The 19597-nt window shown below is 39.3% G+C and overlaps 1 protein-coding gene and 1 long non-coding RNA gene across 4 annotated transcripts in view; one reads left to right on the forward strand and one right to left on the reverse strand.

The window, feature by feature from the left end:
- rabl6b (RAB, member RAS oncogene family-like 6b) overlaps positions 1 to 15315 on the reverse strand; it is a 26857-nt gene extending 11542 nt beyond the window's left edge. For 2 of the 3 annotated variants that reach the window (XM_042320708.1, XM_024417929.2), the window contains exons 1-7: positions 15161 to 15315; positions 11937 to 12424; positions 11689 to 11823; positions 7319 to 7366; positions 7057 to 7086; positions 6401 to 6453; positions 6127 to 6215 (exon numbers count right to left, since the gene is read on the reverse strand). In XM_042320708.1, the coding sequence (XP_042176642.1) occupies positions 6127 to 6215; positions 6401 to 6453; positions 7057 to 7086; positions 7319 to 7366; positions 11689 to 11823; positions 11937 to 12066 (485 nt within the window). In that variant the 5' untranslated portion in view covers positions 12067 to 12424; positions 15161 to 15315. The remainder of the gene's footprint in view (positions 1 to 6126; positions 6216 to 6400; positions 6454 to 7056; positions 7087 to 7318; positions 7367 to 11688; positions 11824 to 11936; positions 12425 to 15160) is intronic. The other variant, XM_024417930.2, reaches the window with a different exon arrangement.
- Positions 15316 to 15400: 85 nt separating this feature from the next.
- LOC112248693 lies at positions 15401 to 17802 on the forward strand. The gene is made up of 6 exons (XR_006083229.1): positions 15401 to 15501; positions 16213 to 16267; positions 16693 to 16737; positions 16985 to 17170; positions 17272 to 17311; positions 17514 to 17802. It is a non-coding gene; the product is annotated as an uncharacterized LOC112248693 (long non-coding RNA).
- Positions 17803 to 19597: the final 1795 nt, after the last annotated feature.

The following is a 19597-nucleotide window of genomic DNA, read 5'->3' on the forward strand; positions in this document are numbered from 1 at the left end:
TAACTTGTCCAACGCAATAACGACCTGCCTCTCTCTCATTGCACTCCACAAGGAGACTGCCTCTTACGCAAATGCAAGTTGTAAGTTGCTAGCTAGCATTAAACTTATCTTATAAAAAACAATCAATCATAATCACTAGTTAACTACACATGGTTGATGATATTACTAGATATTATCTAGCGTGTCCTACATTGCATGTAATCTGACTGAGCATACAAGCATACAAGTATCTAAGTATCTGACTGAGCGGTGGTAGGCAGAAGCAGGCGCGTACATATTCATTCAAACAGCACTTTCGTGCGTTTTGCAAGCAGCTCTTCGTTGTGCGTCAAGCATTGCGCTGTTTATGACTTCAAGCCTATCAACTCCCGAGATGAGGCTGGTGTAACCGAAGTGAAGTGGCTAGCTAGTTAGCGCGCGCTAATAGAGTTTCAAACGTCACTCGCTCTGAGCCTTCTAGTAGTTGTTCCCCTTGCTCTGCAAGGGTAACGCTGCTTTGATGGTGGCTGTTGTCGTTGTGTTGCTGGTTCGAGCCTAGGGAGGAGCGATGAGAGGGACGGAAGCTATACTGTTACACTGGCAATACTAAAGTGCCTATAAGAACATCCAATAGTCAAAGGTTAATGAAATACAAATGGTATAGAGGGAAATAGTCCTATAATTCCTATAATAACTACAACCTAAAACTTCTTACCTGGGAATATTGAAGACTCATGTTAAAAGGAACCACCAGCTTTCATATGTTCTCATGTTCTGAGCAAGGAACTGAAACATTAGCTTTCTTACATAGCACATATTGCACTTTTACTTTCTTCTCCAACACTTTGTTTTTGCATTATTTAACCAAATTGAACATGTTTCATTATTTACTTGAGGCTAAATTGATTTTATTGATGTATTATATTAAGTTAAAATAAGTGTTCATTCAGTATTGTTGTAATTGTCATAAAATAAAAAATAAAAATAGTCCGATTAATCGGTATCGGCTTTTTTTGGTCCTCCAATAATTGGTATCGGTATTGAAAAATCATAATCGGTCGACCTCTAGTAAATATACTTTTTGTTCTATTGTGTTATTGACTGTATGTTTGTTTATTCCATGTGTTACTCCGTGTTTTTGTTTGTGTCGCACTGCTTTGCTTTATCTTGGCCAGGTCACAGTTGTAAATGAGAACTTGTTCTCAACTGGCATACCTGGTTAAATAAAGGTGAAATTAAAAAGATTAAAAAAGAGGGAGGGTATGTGATTTCACTGGTCCTCAACTCATGGCTCAGACACTTCATTCAAGATAAATGGAGTTAGCGCCGAGTTAGCCTGCCCCAGAAGAATTCTTTGCCATAGAAATGTACCTGGCTAAAAGGTGAGCCACTTTCGTAAAACCGGTTATCCCGAGTTGAAAGTTACCTCGGTAACTACTCAGACCCGATACCCCTCAGCGATAAGTATAGTTATAGTTAAATATACTTTGGATGAATAAATATTTACTTTGGAGATGACTGCAACTATTTGAATACAGATCCCCAAAAAGTATTACTTTTTAAAAACTATTTGAATACAGATCTGAGAAAACAACTACTTAAAACAAATATTTGAATACAGATCTCAGGATGTGAATACTTTTCTGAAACTATTAGATTGGCTGCCTTAACTAATGGCAGGGCTGAATCTGGAACTGCAGGTTGAAGATATATTGCAATAGTATAGGAGGTTGTGTGTGCTTGTCATTCTGACAGTCATATTTGATCTACACAATACATTTCTATCTGAACATTTTGTAAATGTTTCTGAATGTTCATTGCCCCAGATATACAAATCAAGTCAAATCAATTAACCAATGATATTTTGTAAAGATAAGTATAAATATGTTGTGACCCTCAACTACTGTATGGGGCTCTATTTTAACAAACCTAATGACAGTGGTGTAAAATACTAAAGTAAAAATACTTTAAAATACTACTTTAGTTATTTTGGGTATTTGTACTTTTCTAGTTATATTTTTTTACAACTTTAACTTCACTACATTCTTAAAGAAAATAACGTACTTTTTACAACATACATTTTCTCTGACACCCTAAAGTACTCGTTACATGTTGAATGCTTAGCAGGACAGGACAATGGTCCAATTCACACACATAGAAAGAATATCCATGGTCATCCCTACTGCCTCTAATCTGTCCGGCTCACTAAACATACATGCTTCGTTTGTAAATTATGACTGAGTGTTGGATTGTGCCTCTGGCTATCCGTAAATGGGAAAAAAAAGAAGAAAATGGTGCTGTCTGGTTTGCTTAATATAAGGAATTTGACATGATTTATACTTTTACATTTGATACTTAAGTATATTTTAGCAATTACATTTACTTTTGATACTTAAGTATATTTAAAACCAAATACTTTTAGACTTTTACTCAAGTAATATTTTACTGGGTGACTTTCACTTTTACTTGAGTCATTTTCTTTTAAAAGGTATCTTTACTTTTACTCAAGTATGATGATTGGGTACTTTTCCCACCACTGCCTAACGCAATGGTAGATCTTAGTTCTGGCGGTAGTGCTATAGGTCCGGAGATGTCCGATTTTTTGTTTGCTTATTTGCTAAATACAGTATATATGCAAAAGTATGTGGGCACCCTTTCAAATTAGGGGATTCGGCTATTTCAGCCATACCTGTTGCTGACAGGTGTATAAAATCGAACACACAGCGATGCAGTCTCCATGGACAAACATTGGTAGTAGAATGGCCTTACTGAAGAGCACAGTGACTTTCAACGTGGCACCATCATAGGATGCCACCTCCCCAACAAGTCAAATTTCAGCCCTGCTAGAGCTTCTCCGGTCAACTGTAAGTGCTGTTATTATGAAGTGGAAACGTCTAGGAGCAACAACGGCTCAGCCGGGAAGTGGTAGGCCACACAAGCTCACAGAAAGGGGCCGCCGAGTGCTGAAGCGTGTAAAAATCGTCTGGTTGCAACACTCACTACCGAGTTCCAAACCTCCCCCGGAAACAACATCAGCACAAGAACTGTTCGCTGGGAGCTTCAGGAAATGGGTTTCCATGGCTAAGCAGTGGGGCACAAGCCTAAGATCACCATGCGCAATGCCAAGAGTCGCCTGGAGTGGTGTAAAGCTCGATGTCATTGGACTCTGGAGCAGTGGAAGTGCGTTCTCTGGAGTGATGAATCACGCTTCACTATCTGGCAGTCCGACAGACAAATCTGGGTTTGGCGGATGCCAGGAGCACGCTACCTGCCCCAATGCATAGTGCCAACTGTAAATTTCGGTGGAGGAGGAATAATGGTCTGGGGCTGTTTTTCATGGTTCGGGCTAGGCCCCTTAATTCAAGTGAAGGGAAATCTTAATGCTACAGCATACAATGACATTCTAGATGATTCTGTGCTTCCAACTTTGTGGCAACAGTTTGGGGAAGGCCCTTCCCTGTTTCAGCATGACAATGCCCCGTGCACACAGCGAGGTCCATACAGAATTGGTTTGTCCACATCAGTGTGGAAGAACTTGATTGGCCTGCACGGAGCCCTGATTACCTTCATTAGGCTATTGATAACGCCTAAAAAGACAGCGTATAATTCTAATCAAATTTGAATAAAAATGCCTAAATACAGTTACGGGCACCATAATTGCTCCCTGTGGGCGTATAATACAGACAATCCAATTTAGACTCTGGAGGGTTTTTATGCACATTCAAACTTTTCATAGGACTTGGACAAAGATCCAATATAAAGAGAAAGGGGGGAATGTCCACTCACCATTATACTGCTCCCAAATGTAATATTTTATAAACATCATAGAACCATCTTACAGATCATATTTGCACTTCTCCAGAAATAGGAGCTAAATTGCATAGCATTTGAGCCATATACATTCTCACCATATACCCGCGGATGGTGAATCTTTCTAAGTTTGTTTTTTGTCTAATGTGAATAAAAAACAATCACTGTTTGAAAACAACAACATTTTCTAAACAGGATCAGGTCTGAAGCATGATGTCACAAATCGCATCTCTAGTTCCATGACTGTAAGGAAATGTGTGCACACTTAGTCCTAAGGGCTATTCGGCAAGAGGCATGGATGTTTGTCCTATCCATTGAAGTCTATTAACCAGTATACAATAACCATACAACAGACCTAGTTATAACAAACATGTAGCCAATCTAGTTTTTTAAATGTTTTACATTGAATAAGTAATTGGCTTCGTCTACACACATTGAATTTGCATTTCGAACATGCACTGCATGTTCGAGCCATGGACAATTGGACATTGCATAAATGTTCTACCACGATTACCCTACCATCGCTGTTGATATGGCCTGTTAGTGACTTTGCCATGTGAAAGGTAAACAAACAAACAGGCAAATAGCCAATGCTACAAGCGGATTCAACACCAAGGACATTGATTGTAATTCCCGCGATTTGACAGTTAGGTCCAACTGATGAAAATGGAAGATGCAATTTTTGAAAACAAAATGATAAAAGGAAAAACAAAACAATAAACAGTCTTTTGTAATAACTTCATGTTCCTAAACAGACGTCCTACAGTCACTGACACCTTTCATTCAATAGGCATTGGGCACATAGGCCTAATGAGTCCAAACTTTTCACAGAAGCTGGACAAAAATAATATCCAGTATAAAGAAAAAAAATGGAATGCATGCTTTATATGATTACATAAACATAAATGTATAGTTACAGTAAACTCAAAATGTAGCCATGGATGTGTTACTCATTTTAAGTTGGATGTTACATTAGTTTGTAAGATATCCTTAAGTTAAGGCTATTTACTGTATTACAAAAGTAATATTGCAAACAAATATCAACATTTAAAGGAGATGTATCCACTGCTTGATAGTTCCATCTGAGCCACTGGCTTAATCACATTCTTTAACTTTTATTTCTGGTTGAATTGTGTTTGGTTTTCAACACAACTAAATATCAACATTTGAAGATGTATCTTATATTTGGATAGATCCATCTGTGCCACTGACTTAGTCTGTCTTTATTCCCAGTTTGTCTAATTAATATGTTCGATTCAAGTCTTCATCTCAACCAAAAATCAAAGTTAAAGAATGGGATTAAGCCAGTGGTTCAGGAACTATTCAAGCAGTATATACAGTGCCTTCAGAAACGATTAATTCCCCGTTGTTACAGCCAGAATTCAAAATGGATTAAGGACACACCTCAAATATTTCCACCACTCCCACCTCAGCGAGCTGATATAAGACAAGTAAATTACCAACACTGGCACAAGGATTGGAAAATTGCAGAGCGCTGGCTTTTACGAGTCGAAATTGCCAAAGAGCGTGTTTTTGACTCAAGTGCCGCCTTAACGCCAGCCAAAAACAGAGCCCTATGACTCTTTCAACATGCCACTGAAAAGGTTGAAAGCTGCAATTAATTTTAAGATACCTGAAAATAATTCAAAGCCATTTGCAAACGGCAAGTTGGATGCTTAGCAAAAACAACTTCAAACCTCTTTGTCCATCTGAGGGGAAGTGTTCTTGTTTAAAACACACACTATACAGTTGTTAAAGGAATGGTTTACTCAGATACAAACTAACATGATTTTCTACCTACCTTGGCTGCAGTTGATTCATCAAGGCAGTTTTGGGATATTTTGTTTCCTTTTGACAATACTTTGTTACTGTTATCATTCTCAGTAAGTCTTAACATTAAACTGTTCTTGTGCCTGTGTCATAAAACTGTAATTACTTTTGGAGCAACATTTTATTAGTATGTTGACATATGTTGACATAATACTATTTTAATTCCATAGCAATGAGATGAGAGATTTTGTAACTACTGTACACAAGAGAAACAGTGACTGTTCCTTATTCCACTTGTAATAACTATTATGTAATTATAAAGCAATTTCCAGTACTATGTAATAACAATGTTGCTATTGTAACATTTTTCTGAGATCTGTATTTGAATATCAAAGAAAATAGTTGCCTTTTAGTTGAAACTATATATAAACTATATTCGATTACCTTGACTATTTGAAAAGTCGGTATTTTCAAATAAACTACAAAATACAAGTATTTTCTGCCCAGGTCTGAAACCTTGTAACTAATGTATTGAACAATTGTATAATGCGCGACACCGACTCTTACCATTGCTTGGTAATGTCAAACATCATGATCACACCGTTGCAGTTCTTGTAAACGTCGAGGAACTCTGCATCCAAGGCCACTTCGTCAGACTGCAACAAATCAAGTGTTATTATTTAGATTATTGAACATGAATGAGTCTTATGAGAATGTGACCTCTGTTTACATCTTACTAACTACTGTACAAAAAAACGCCCCAGTGAGACTCCTTAGATGACCCAAATAAAGAAAAAGACATCTATTGTACTCTTAAACATTATCAGCATGTGATAATCACCTCTTGGGGTTCATTCTCTACTTTCAAAGTGTCCCCTCGCTTTTTACCTCTGCCTGTGGGAAAGCAGAATGTCAAAAAGCTGCAATTCAGAACATAAAACTGGACAAAACATTGAACTATTGCTTTCAAGTGTAACAATGTGAGAAAGCCATACCATAGAAATAGAATGACTAGAATGGGTAACCCCATTCAAATAAATGGGCCTAATGTGGTCTGAGGGGCTATTCTCGTTCTAGTGATTATATTTATATGAGCCATACATACAGTATGATTACACATGGCATTTATTTTAAAACATAAAAACTTGAATCCCTTTATTTTATAGCTTTGATGTTAGCAAAGCGCAGCAAATACAGCAGTAACAGAAGCAGAAAAGCTGTTGTTATATTTTAACTGGCAAACATACTCAATTCTGTCCTTTCAAAAAGTGAGAGTCAAACCTTTCTTGACTGTAGCGCCAGGTTATTGTACACGGAGTAGTCAAACAGAACAATTTCTAGCAAGCAATCAGACATATTTCTATTTCAGCCACGCTGCAAACTAAGCAATGACCAACCTTCACTGTGTTTGCATTCAGATAACACAGAAGCACAAGAGGGACAAACCCACCGCACACAAACAAATAACTTCTAGGAACTACACACAGTGACTCTCACCTACACCCTCAGGGAGAGGGTATTTTTGGCCTGAGGCAAGTGCAAGAGAGGAGCAAGAAAAACAACATTAATATAGTGAGGAGAAAAAAAATCCACAGACAGAAGACTATTGAACATTTCTGAAAATAATTTGCAACGGGCACAGATGGACAATGGGATAATACAAAATACATTGACATTTCTAATACAGCAGGAGGTAGATGTCAATTGAATGACTCATGTGAGTCTCACGCATGCACCCAAAGTAAAGAATCACACTGACCTTTATCCACCACGTCCCACACTTCCACCTTGACCACGTCATCAGTGGCTGAGGGATAGAGAAAGTCATCACAACAAGCATCACAACAGACAAAGCTTGTCCCATACTCAAGCTCTAATCACAAGTATGTGTCCCAAGGCTCCATACACAAGCTCTAACCACTATAATGTGTCCCAAGGCTCAGTGCTAAAGCTCCAACCACTAGAATGTGTCCCAAGGACCATCCTCAAGCTCTAACCACTAGTATGTAAAAGTGCACTTTCACCACACTGTGAAGTTCATCATAACTTATTTGATCTGTAGCTTAATAAACTGCATGCTTTCCTGAGTCGTAGTTGAAGGACCACACAATATATCGTTGCGTGACTCCAAGTTTATTTCGATATGATGGTTAATACAGTTGAAGTCGGAAGTTTACATACACTTAGGTTGGAGTCATTAAAACTCGTTTTTCAACTGCTCCACAAATTTCTTGTTAACAAACTAGAGTTTTGGCAAGTCGGTTAGGACATCTACTTTGTGCATGACACAAGTCATTTTTCCAACAATTGTTTACAGACAGATTATTTCACTTATAATGCATTGTATCACAATTCCAGTGGGTCAGAAGTTAACCTACACTAAGTTGACTGTGCCTGTAAACAGCTTGGAAAATTCCAGAAAATTATGTCATAGCTTTAGAAGCTTCTGATAGGCTAATTGACATCATTTGAGTCAATTGGAGGTGTACCTGTGGATGTATTTTAAGCCCTACCTTCAAACTCAGTGCCTCTTTGATTGACATCATGGGAAAATCAAAAGACATCAGCCAAGACCTCAGAAAAACAATTGTAGACCTCCACAAGTCTGGTTCATCCTTGGGAACAATTTCCAAACGCCTGAAGGTACCATGTTCATCTGTACAAACAATAGTACGCAAGTTTGAAAACCATGGGACCACGCATCCGTCATACCGCTCAGGAAGGAGACGTGTTCTGTCTCCTAGAGATGAACGTACTTTTGTGCGAAAAGTGCAAATCAATCCCAGAACAACAGCAAAGGACCTTGTGAAGATGCTGGAGGAAACAGGTACAAAAGTTTCTATATCCACAGTAAAACGAGTCCTATATCGACATAACCTGAAAGGCCGCTCAGCAAGGAAGAAACCACTGCTCCAAAACCACCATAAAAAAGCCAGACTACGGTTTGCAACTGCACATGGGGACAAAGATCGTACTTTTTGGAGAAATGTCCTCTGGTCTGATGAAACAAAAATAGAACTGTTTGGCCATAATGAACATCGATATGTTTGGAGGAAAAAGGGGGAGGCTTGCAAGCCGAAGAACACCACCCCAACCATGAAGCACGGGGGTGGCAGCATCATGTTGTGGGGGTGCTTTGCTGCATTAGGGACTGGCGCACTTCACAAAATAGATGGCATCATGAGGATGGAAAATTATGTGGATATATTGAAGTAACATCTCAAGACATCAGTCAGGAAGTTAAAGCTTGGTTGCAAATGGGTATTCCAAATGGACATTGACCCCATGCATACTTCCAATGTTGTGGCAAAATGGCTGAAGGACAACAAAGTCAAGGTATTGGAGTGGACATCACAGAGTGGACATCACAAAGCCCTGACCTCAATCCTATAGAGAATGTGTAGGCAGAACTGAAAAATCATGTGCGAGCAAGGAGTCCTATGAGCCTGACTGTTACACCAGCTCTGTCAGGATGAATAGGCCAAAATTCCCCCAACTTGTGGGAAGCTTGTGGAAGGCTACCCAAAACGTTTGACCCAAGTTAAACAATTTAAAGGCAATGCTACCAAATACTAATTGAGTGTATGTAAACTTCTGACCCACTGGGAATGTGATGAAATAAATAAAAGCTGAAATAAATCATTATCTCTACTATTATTCTGACATTTCACATTCTTAAAATAAAGTGGTGATCCTAACTGACCTAAGACAGGGAATTTTTACAAGGATTAAATGTCAGGAATTGTGAAAAACTAAGTTGAAATGTATTTGGCTAAGGTGTATGTAAACTTCCGACTTCAACTGTATATCAATATTTGCGAATAAAGGTGTTTCCACCTCCGTTTCTCTCACAATACATTTTACACACAAAATATCTCACCTTGTCTTGTGTAATTTGTTTTGTCGACATTTGGAAAATTTACTGACAAATTATCTGTTTGCTGTCTCCATTTGCTGTTTCCATCAGCCTTTAGTGACATTTTTTTTATCCGACATCTACTTTACTCGCATAAAAAGGTTGGATGGAAACCTGGTTTATGAACACGTAGGATACATTTGGAAAGTATTCAGACCTCTTCCATGTTTCCACATTTTGTTACGTTACATCTTTATTCTAAAATAGATTAAATGACTAAATGAAAACAGGATTTTAGAAATGTTAGCAAATGTATTACAAATAAAAAACAGAAATAACTTATTTACAAATGTATTCAGACCCTTTGCTTTGAGACTCGAAATTGAGCTCAGATGGATCCTGTTTCCATTGATCATCCTTGAGATGTTTCTACAACTTGATTGGAGTCCACCTGTGGTCAATTCAATTGATTGTACATGATTTGGAAAGGCACACACCTGTCTATAATAGGTCCAACAGTTGACAGTGCATGTCAGAGCAAAAACCAAGCCATGAGGTTGAAGGAATTGTCCGTTGAGCTAAGAGACAGGATTGTGTCGAGGCACAGATCTGGGGAAGAGTACCAAAAAATGTCTGCAGCATGGAAAGTTCCCAAGAACACAGTGGCCTCCATCCTTCTTCAATAGAAGATGTTTGGAAACACCAAGACTCTTCCTAGAGCTGGCCACACGGACAAGTGAGCAATCAGGGGAGAAGGGCCTTGGTCAGGGAGAGGAAGGTGAACACGATGGTCACTCTGACAGAGCTGCAGAGTTCCTCTGTGATGGGAAAACCTTCCAGAAGGACAACCAGCTCTGCAGCACTCCACCAATCAGGCCTTTATGGTAGAGTGGCCAGACGGAAGCCACTCCTCAGTAAAAGGAACATGACAACCCGCTTAGAGTTTGCCAAAAGGCACCTAAAGGCCTCTCAGAACATGAGAAACAAGATTCTCTGGTCTGATGAAACAAATATTGAACTCTTTGGCCTGAATTCCAAGTGTCATATCTGGAAGAAACCTGGCACCATCCCTACGGTGAAGCATGGTGGTGGCAGCATCATGCTGTGGGGATGTTCTTCAGTGGCAGGGACTGGGAGATTAGTCAGGATCGAGGGAAAGATGAACGGAACAAAGTACAGAGAGATCCTTGATGAAAATCTGCTCCAGAGCACTCAAGACCTCAGACTGGGTAGAAGGTTCACCTTCCAACAGGACAACAACCCTAAGCACATAGCCAAGACAACGCAGGAGTGGCTTCGGGACAAGTCTCTGAATGTCCTTGAGTGGCCCAGCCAGAGCCTGGACTTGAACCCGATCTAACATCTCTGGAGAGACCTGCAAATAGCTGTGCATCAACGCTCCCCATCCAACCTGACAGAGCTTGAGAGGATCTGCAGAGAAAAATGGGAGAAAGTCCCCAAATATAGGTGTGCAAAACTTGTAGCGTGATACTCAAGAAGACTTGAGACTGCCAAAGGTGCTTCAACAAAGTACTGAGTAAAGGGTCTGAATAGTTATAAATTTGCTACAATTTCTTACCTGTTTTTGCTTTGTCATTATGGGGTATTGTGTGTAGATTGAAATGGGGGGAAAAAAACAATTTAATCAATTTTAGAATAAGGCTGTAACGTAACAAAATGTGGAAAAAGGAAATGGGTCTGAATACTTTCCGAATGCACTGAAAATGTTCATAAACCAGGTGTCCATACAACCTTTTTATGCCAGTCGGATAAGTCGGACAAGTCGGATAAAAAATGTCACGACAGGCCTGATGAAAACAGAAAACGGAAAGAGAAAACAACCGTGCTTTTTCACAAGTGCACAGTTTAAAAAAAATGTATCGGGATATTGCCTATCGTATAGGATTAAATGCATAGACATAGAAACTGTTTGTGAGAATAGATATATTGTGGTCTGGATGTACACAAGAGATGTGTTTTCACCATCCCACTATTGACACAAAACACTTGTAGGCAAAGCTATTGATCTAGCTAACTACGCAAGACTATTTCTGAAACCTAGTGGGCTTACCTAGATATTATTTACCTTTATATGTGCCATGTTCAACTGAAGTGAATTACAGTTGCAGAAGCAGGAAAAGTACACGTCAGAAATATACAATGACAACATGCTGGCCTAATTTGATACTGTAGGTTAAGCCTGGGGTGAATAAAAAAAGCATAGGACTAAAACATAGATAAATGTGTGTAAGTAAAGAGCCCAATTCTCTTACTTTTGTAGTTCCAATGGATGCTGGTTGCCTGGATCTCTTGAGTAGGTATATAGTCATCTGTGAATTTCTTTCCTTGCAGTCGATGCCATAGAGTGCTCTTGCCAGTATTTCGGTCTCCGCGGATAACTATTTTCACTTGGAAGAAATAACGAAACAAAGTAAGACTGGCCTGCCTCTAAATATATGTGCAGTAGCCTATATTCTATAATACATATTGCTATGAGCATAACAAGATATGCATCACTTACTGTTGTACTGTACTCCTTTGGCAAAGCGTCTCTGTAAACTCTGGTTCATGGACTGCATGCCAGCAGGGATGCTCTTGTCCCTCGGCTGGCCTGGTTCAGAACCAACTAACTTCTTCAAAGCTGAAAACATCTTGACAGGAAGCTGATCTAACTAACCCCGTCAGAGATGTGCAAAATATAGTATATTTGACTGAACCAAAATGGTGGAAGAGTTTCTAGACTACTGATGTAGATTTAAATGTTATATTGAGCGATGATCTGATCAACACAGGTAGGTCTAAGCTATGAATCCAGAATTTGAAAGTGGTACTGTATTTTCGTACACAGAAGTAGCATTACCCCCCATCAGGAAGATGCATGGGTAGGTAGGTAAGCTTGCATACTTCAGTATACGACTAGATCTTTCTTCTAAGAGGATTCCTCAAGGGCAGACAATAGCTTTATCAGTTGTCCGTTTCTTCTCTCATGTGGTTTTGGGTTACCATCATCTGCAAGAAAGAAACGTCATGTGAAATTGAACTAACAGTGTTTCCCCTATATGCATTTAGCAGTAGTGCAGCATTTAACAGTTTTAGTGGGGGTTCCCCCAATTCTCCCATATTGGGGAATAAGTGATTTGAAAGTCTAGGTTTGAAAATTGTCACAAATTACTATTGAAAAAGGGTTGCTCCAAATTCCCATTGGAACACAGACATTTTAAAAGTGCAGGGCTTGTGCAACGTGCCATACCTTTTTCATCTTACAGGAATGATATACATGTGAGGAGAAATCTGAAGTCTATCCATTGATTGTAAATATATCCCCTGTCTGATTTCCAGTTTGTCCACTAGATTGCAGTAGGAGATCAAAGTCTCTTGGCCACTTGAAACCAGTTGCGTCTGGTTTGGGTAGTGAGTCACTGTGCCAAAATGGCTGAATGGATTTTCACGCCTGACATCTTAAAACAACCTTAGTAATTAGGGCTTTCGCGTTATGGAGTTTGTTTTTTTGAAAAAAGTTTGTATTTTTGAAAAATTCAAACGTATTTTCCTATTCCTATGAAAACTGAGCTAGCTAAACCTAGCATGTATACAAGGTAATGTAAATGGAGAAGAAAATGCATTGCTTTGTTATGACTTTCCATGCATACTAAATGTTTGTACTTTCAGTTACTTGACCTACATTGCATGAATATGACCATAGTGATTTATGATTTAAAAATGTAAAAAAATGTATAAAGCTAATTACCTGCAATTGTACATATTTTGACATGGGTTAGGCCTATGACCGGGGTGGAAAATAAAACAATTCAAACCACAGGTCAGGTCTATTCAGGATGCTTTGAACATTAAATGAACACTCAAAATTCAACAACTTTGTTACTTAGACATTTTTGGGGGATGAAATTTAAAGTATGTAAACATTGTTTGGGTGGTTTGACACTATTCAGACAGTAATGAAATTAGATAAGGAGATAGGCAAATGCAAGAAACAAGCAGGAAGGGTTGAACCAGTGATTGATCCCTGTTCACTGGTGGAAAGTTCTATGTGGCACTTGCCAGGGAGTTACCACTGCACACCCAAGGCTCTGTACAGGAAATACTAATATTAATCAAAATCACCCAACCTTCAAGAAAAGGATCATTATAGTACTAAATCTAAAGAATATCAGTACTCAGGTGGTTTATGCCTACTAGTTGAAGATCATTGCCATCATCTTACTCTTCATAGACAAAATATGTGTTTATGAGTTGTGCGTCCCCCTACCATCCCTGCCTAGCATGTGCACAATACTACACTTTCTATTTTCTGATCGTCTTTTTTTGGGACTCACCGGGCCCTGTACAGTGCCAATAACAACCTCAGACATACAGACGACACCTTCGTCCATTAACTATTAAATGTAATATAATGGAACAGAGTCATGATCAAGGGCTAGTGAAAACCAATTCTTGACTATTCAGATTTTAACTGAGCAATAGGGTAACTTACATAACAGTATATTTTTCAAATATTGTCAGTGTTAACCAAAGGTAACAGTGTAACTCTTTTCCTTGGGCATCAGCTGATACATGGTATACTGAACAAAAATATAAATGCAACAATTTCAACTATTTTACTGAGTTAGAGTTCATATAAGGAAATCAGTCAATTAAAATGAATTCATTAGGACCTAATCTACGGATTTCTAATGACTGGGCAGAAGCGCAGCCATGGTTGGGCCTGGGAGGGTTTTATTTTTTTATTTAACCTTTATTTAACTAGGCAAGTCAGTTAAGTATAGGCCCACCCACTGGGGAGCCAGGCCCAGCCAATCCGATTTAGTTTTCCCCCACAAAATAGCTTTATTTCAGACAGAAATACTCCTCCGTTTCATCAGCTGTCCGGGTGACTGGTCTCAGACAATCCCACAGGTGAAGAAACCAGATGTGGAGGTCCTGGGCTGGCGTGGTTACATGTGGTCTGCGGTTGTGAGTCCGGTTGGATGTACTGACAAATTCTCTAAAACAACGCTGGTGGAGGCGTATGGTAGAAAAATGAACATGAAATTCTCTGGAAACAGCTCTGGTGGCAATTCCTGCAGTCAGCATGCCAATTGCACACTCCCTCAAAGATTGAGACATCTGTGGCATTGTGTTGTGTGACAAAACTGCACATTTTAGTGGCCTTTTATTGTTCCCAGCACAAGGTACACTTGTGTAACGATCATGCTGTTTAATCATCTTCTTGAAATGCCACACCTGTCAGGTGGATGGATTATCTTGGCAAAGGAGAAATTATCACTAACTGGGACGTAAACACATTTGTGCACAACAATTCAGATAAATAAGCTTTTGTGCATATGGAACATTTCTTGGATCTTTTACTACAGCTCATGAAACATGGGACCAACACTTTCCATATTGCGTTTATAATTTTTGTTAAGTATAGTAACAGTTAGCTAGCTAGCCGGAAGTCTGGTGTAACTAGGGAACACGTTAGCTACCTAGCTAGTGTGATGTTGATCTAGCTATCTGATATGCCCTCTGATTATATTACTTTAACTAACTAACGTTTGATAGCTACCTGCCTACTTGTTTTGAGACTGCATCTAATAAAGTCAAACTCACCGGCACATATGCTGCCATGACTCATGTATATACTACCTAGCGTATGACGATGTGGCTTGTTAGTTAGCATCACGATAAAGTAGCTTGCTAGCGATAACGTTGACAGTGCTGAGTGGTGTCCTAAAAAATACCCACCGGTAATCAAATGATTCTTCAATGTAGCAATGGTTATTTCCAAATCCAACTCCTCCTGATGCACGTGAAAGACGCTAACGTTACACACTCTTAGCTAAACAGCTTGCTTCCTGGTGGCACCATAGATACTTTTGAGGAGATGGGAAACTCCATTGGAATCGTATTAACGCCCATTGTGTGATAAGCGCCTGTGCAGTTCCCGGCCGGGATCAATGTGGGCGGAGTCAAACGCGTTTAAACCGAACTCTTCCCGTCTTCTTCAAGTTTTTCCCAAATTGAGGTAAACGTCAACGAATCTTAATCGAATTTAACCTACATGGATAAAAATATAAACCATGGAAGTAAGTGAGACTGTCATTATGCATAATGTACGTTATGATATTCATGTTATACCAGTGCTGTGGTATGTCTTTATATGACCAACTACCGCACAGATGTTATCACAGCGTTAATTAGCACCCATTTGCACGTGAGCTAGCTAATTGTTCATAATGAGGGAATCTTATTTGAATAAATGTGACTACTTGAGCAATAAGCCTAGGTTTACATGTACAGTTATGTAATCGATTTGATCGTTGATTTTTCGGTTTCTTCAATGTATGCGTTGTTTGCCTGGCTCTAAATGTGTATCGTTGATGTCATTCCCTTAGTTACACAACGTTAGTGAGTCTACACATAGTGTATATACAATAATGAAATCACCTGGTCCCAATCATATACATGGCAAGTCAAGAAAAGTCATTTTTATCTCGTCCACACTGCAAACTGAAGTTTAAAAAATAAACTTCAAAACACATTTACGAAGAAAGCATACACATTGCTTTGAAACTGTGTCCAAGGAAAGATTTTTGGCATGTGAGTGCATTGATGTGAGAAATGGTGTGTTCGCAGTCAAATACATTTTCTGGTCCAGCAACACCAACACATGTTGTGAAAAATACTTGGGCTAATTCAGTTCCAACTGTGTTCAAACCTGTTATGCATGCTGGAGTATTAAAAAGCTGCTGAATTGTACTTTTTCTTTACTTTCACACGCACTGTGTTGTTCACAGAAACATTGCTTGGATCTTGTTCCCTGGACCTTGGACTTTTGGTGTGGATGATCAGGTTAGATATTCCTTTAAATTGTTCCACTGAACTGTACCATTTGATTGTCTTTCCTTTATTGAAAATTGTACGTTGTTCACACCGTAGGGCCTACCAAAGCAATGTTTCTCAAACAACTGTGGGGTGTTTGTTTTGATGGTAAGATGCTGACTATTCAGTTTTGTTAGTCCTATTTTCTGTTATAACAATATGTGAAAGTGTTATTTCTGTGCGTGCAGCATGCAAAACACACTCGTTATTGCTCATACTTTTTCTTGTTTATTATTCTTGACACTTTGGGACCTATTTCCTACAGTTTTTACACAATTCATACATCAAACTCGTGCAGAGCTGGATGCTGGTGTGACATGCAGTGACTTCTTGGGGAGGGGGGGGGTGTTATTTATTATAACTATCAAACTTAACAACCTACTCTTAACTTACAGTATGCTCTGTACATTTCAATTGAAGCACAGTGTGATTTCACTGAGGTATGTATAAATTATGAAATTCTCATCACTAATGGATATGTTTTTTTGGGATCCCCATCTGATTATTTTTTTAAAGCCTAATTTGCTGCATGTTGTCCTATGGTGGTGCTTGGTTCTCCTGCAGAACTTTCCTATGCTGTAACATTATAAAAACGTTTCATTTGCATCCTTAAAATCAAACGCTTTGCTGTAGCCAGACTGACCTGAATATATGTTCATAATGAATGTATGTCATTCACTCACTGAGGTCTGAAGAAGAGGTTGAAAGATCCAAAAAGGCGGTGAAAACACAATACAGGTAGTTGTCATGATGAGTGGTATAGTCTTAAACTAATGTTTAAAGATGTACCCCCCCCAAAAGAAATATATATTTCAGGGTGATGTAGATTCCCCCCCCAAGAAGTCACATCAGCATCCAGCTCTGCAGGATCAGGTACTCTATCGGCTCTTAGCTAAAGTAAGGTACATTCTTGTACACACATCCCTAGAGGTTCCCTTACATTACCTAATGACCACAATCTGTTTTCTTTCTAGACGATACTGAAAACAAAATGCACTGGGGGCTGTGAACTGGGTACGTAGTCTGTGTGTAATGCCCATAGGCTTGATGCATGGCAAGATATTATAGTTGTGATGACTTGTAGTTATATCACTGAAAACCCCTTCAGTAATAGTGGCTTGTGTTTGCATGGTGGTATTGTGAAAGTGGGGTGTAATTTGACTTGCTCACCCAATGAGGCACTACTCTTAATATTTAGTCTTCCTTTTTCTTCAAGGAAGCAGCTGTTCTTCTAAGGAACACCCTAGAGGCAGCAAGGTGGCGCGAACTCTGAACATTTAAAGGCACTGTTTCCCTCCCCCTAGTGTAATTGGGATGGATGGGGAAGACTGCATTTACAACCCTTAAAGAACTATGGTTGTATGATGGCCAGGATGAAGAGGAAACTTAATATCCTCAAGGAACCATTCATGTTACAGAGAGATTATGAGATGTTTGATTTATTTATTTTTTATTTTACCTTTATTTAACCAGGTAGGCAAGTTGAGAACAAGTTCTCATTTACAATTGCGACCTGGCCAAGATAAAGCAAAGCAGTTCGACAGATACAACGACACAGAGTTACACATGGAGTAAAACAAACATACAGTCAATAACACAGTATAAACAAGTCTATATACAACGTGAGCAAATGAGGTGAGAATGGAGGTAAAGGCAAAAAAGGCCATGGTGGCAAAGTAAATACAATATAGCAAGTAAAACACTGGAATGGTAGTTTTGCAATGGAAGAATGTGCAAAGTAGAAATAAAAATAATGGGGTGCAAAGGAGCAAAATAAATTTAAAATTAAATACAGTTGGGAAAGAGGTAGTTGTTTGGGCTAAATTATAGGTGGGCTATGTACAGGTGCAGTAATCTGTGAGCTGCTCTGACAGTTGGTGCGTAAAGCTAGTGCGGGAGATAAGTGTTTCCAGTTTCAGAGATTTTTGTAGTTCGTTCCAGTCATTGGCAGCAGAGAACTGGAAGGAGAGGCGGCCAAAGAAAGAATTGGTTTTGGGGGTGACTAGATATACCTGCTGGAGCGTGTGCTACAGGTGGGAGATGCTATGGTGACCAGCGAGCTGAGATAAGGGGGGACTTTACCTAGCAGGGTCTTGTAGATGACATGGAGCTAGTGGGTTTGGCGACGAGTATGAAGCGAGGGCCAGCCAACGAGAGCGTACAGGTCGCAATGGTGGGTAGTATATGGGGCTTTGGTGACAAAACGGATTGCACTGTGATAGACTGCATCCAATTTGTTGAGTAGGGTATTGGAGGCTATTTTGTAAATGACATCGCCAAAGTCGAGGATTGGTAGGATGGTCAGTTTTACAAGGGTATGTTTGGCAGCATGAGTGAAGGATGCTTTGTTGCGAAATAGGAAGCCAATTCTAGATTTAACTTTGGATTGGAGATGTTTGATATGGGTCTGGAAGGAGAGTTTAGTCTAACCAGACACCTAAGTATTTGTAGTTGTCCACGTATTCTAAGTCAGAGCCGTCCAGAGTAGTGATGTTGGACAGGCGGGTAGGTGCAGGTAGCGATCGTGGAGATGTGGAGGCAGTCGTCAAGAAAATTACTGTCTTTGCCTCTTGAGGAGCAGGAGTGAAGCCATTCTTGAGGAGTGGTCAAACCTTGTTTTTGTCTGCTTTGTTAATTGTGTTATGTTGTTTAGTAAAGATTATGTAGAAGTCACCCAAGTCTCTGATCTCTTTTACTGGAGCTGGTGAAACGTAATGTACAAAGCACATTCAGTATGTCTATATGGTATAGTCTGTCTCCATTCGAGGAAAGCAATTAGCATTATAAATCAGGATAGATAGTAACTGGGTGTGTATATGCTCAATGAAATAATTAGTGATAAAAAAAATGTTGATAAATGTTACTAGTGCATGACATGCATAACAAGTCTGTTCACTGCAATAATATCAGTAGCTTGTCTCAAATATAGCATGAGGCAAAAAAGTGTTGCAACGCAGCTGCTGGTACCACTTCATATATTTCTTACGATCTTCCAAAATGAAATACGTTGGTGTTCAACGTGTCTTGCGCAAACGTGTCTTTGCATTCAGTGTGTGACTGTCAAATCTCAGATGGACAAAAGGTTGGCGGGGCCAAACGTTTGTAGATCCGAATTGCACACTGCGGTCAGAAGTACTTGCATTGTGTACGTTGCCCATGTGTCGTCAATGGACCGCGCCGTGCATTCTAGGCCATTTTGGGACAAGGAGCTCCTTCAAGGAATGAATGGCAATCAATTGGGTGCTAAACATTTAGCATGAATTACATTAACAAAAAGTACAACATTACGAATATTTTCCT

This window comes from Oncorhynchus tshawytscha, linkage group LG04, assembly GCF_018296145.1.
Source record: "Oncorhynchus tshawytscha isolate Ot180627B linkage group LG04, Otsh_v2.0, whole genome shotgun sequence".
Taxonomy (NCBI): Eukaryota; Metazoa; Chordata; class Actinopteri; order Salmoniformes; family Salmonidae; genus Oncorhynchus; species Oncorhynchus tshawytscha.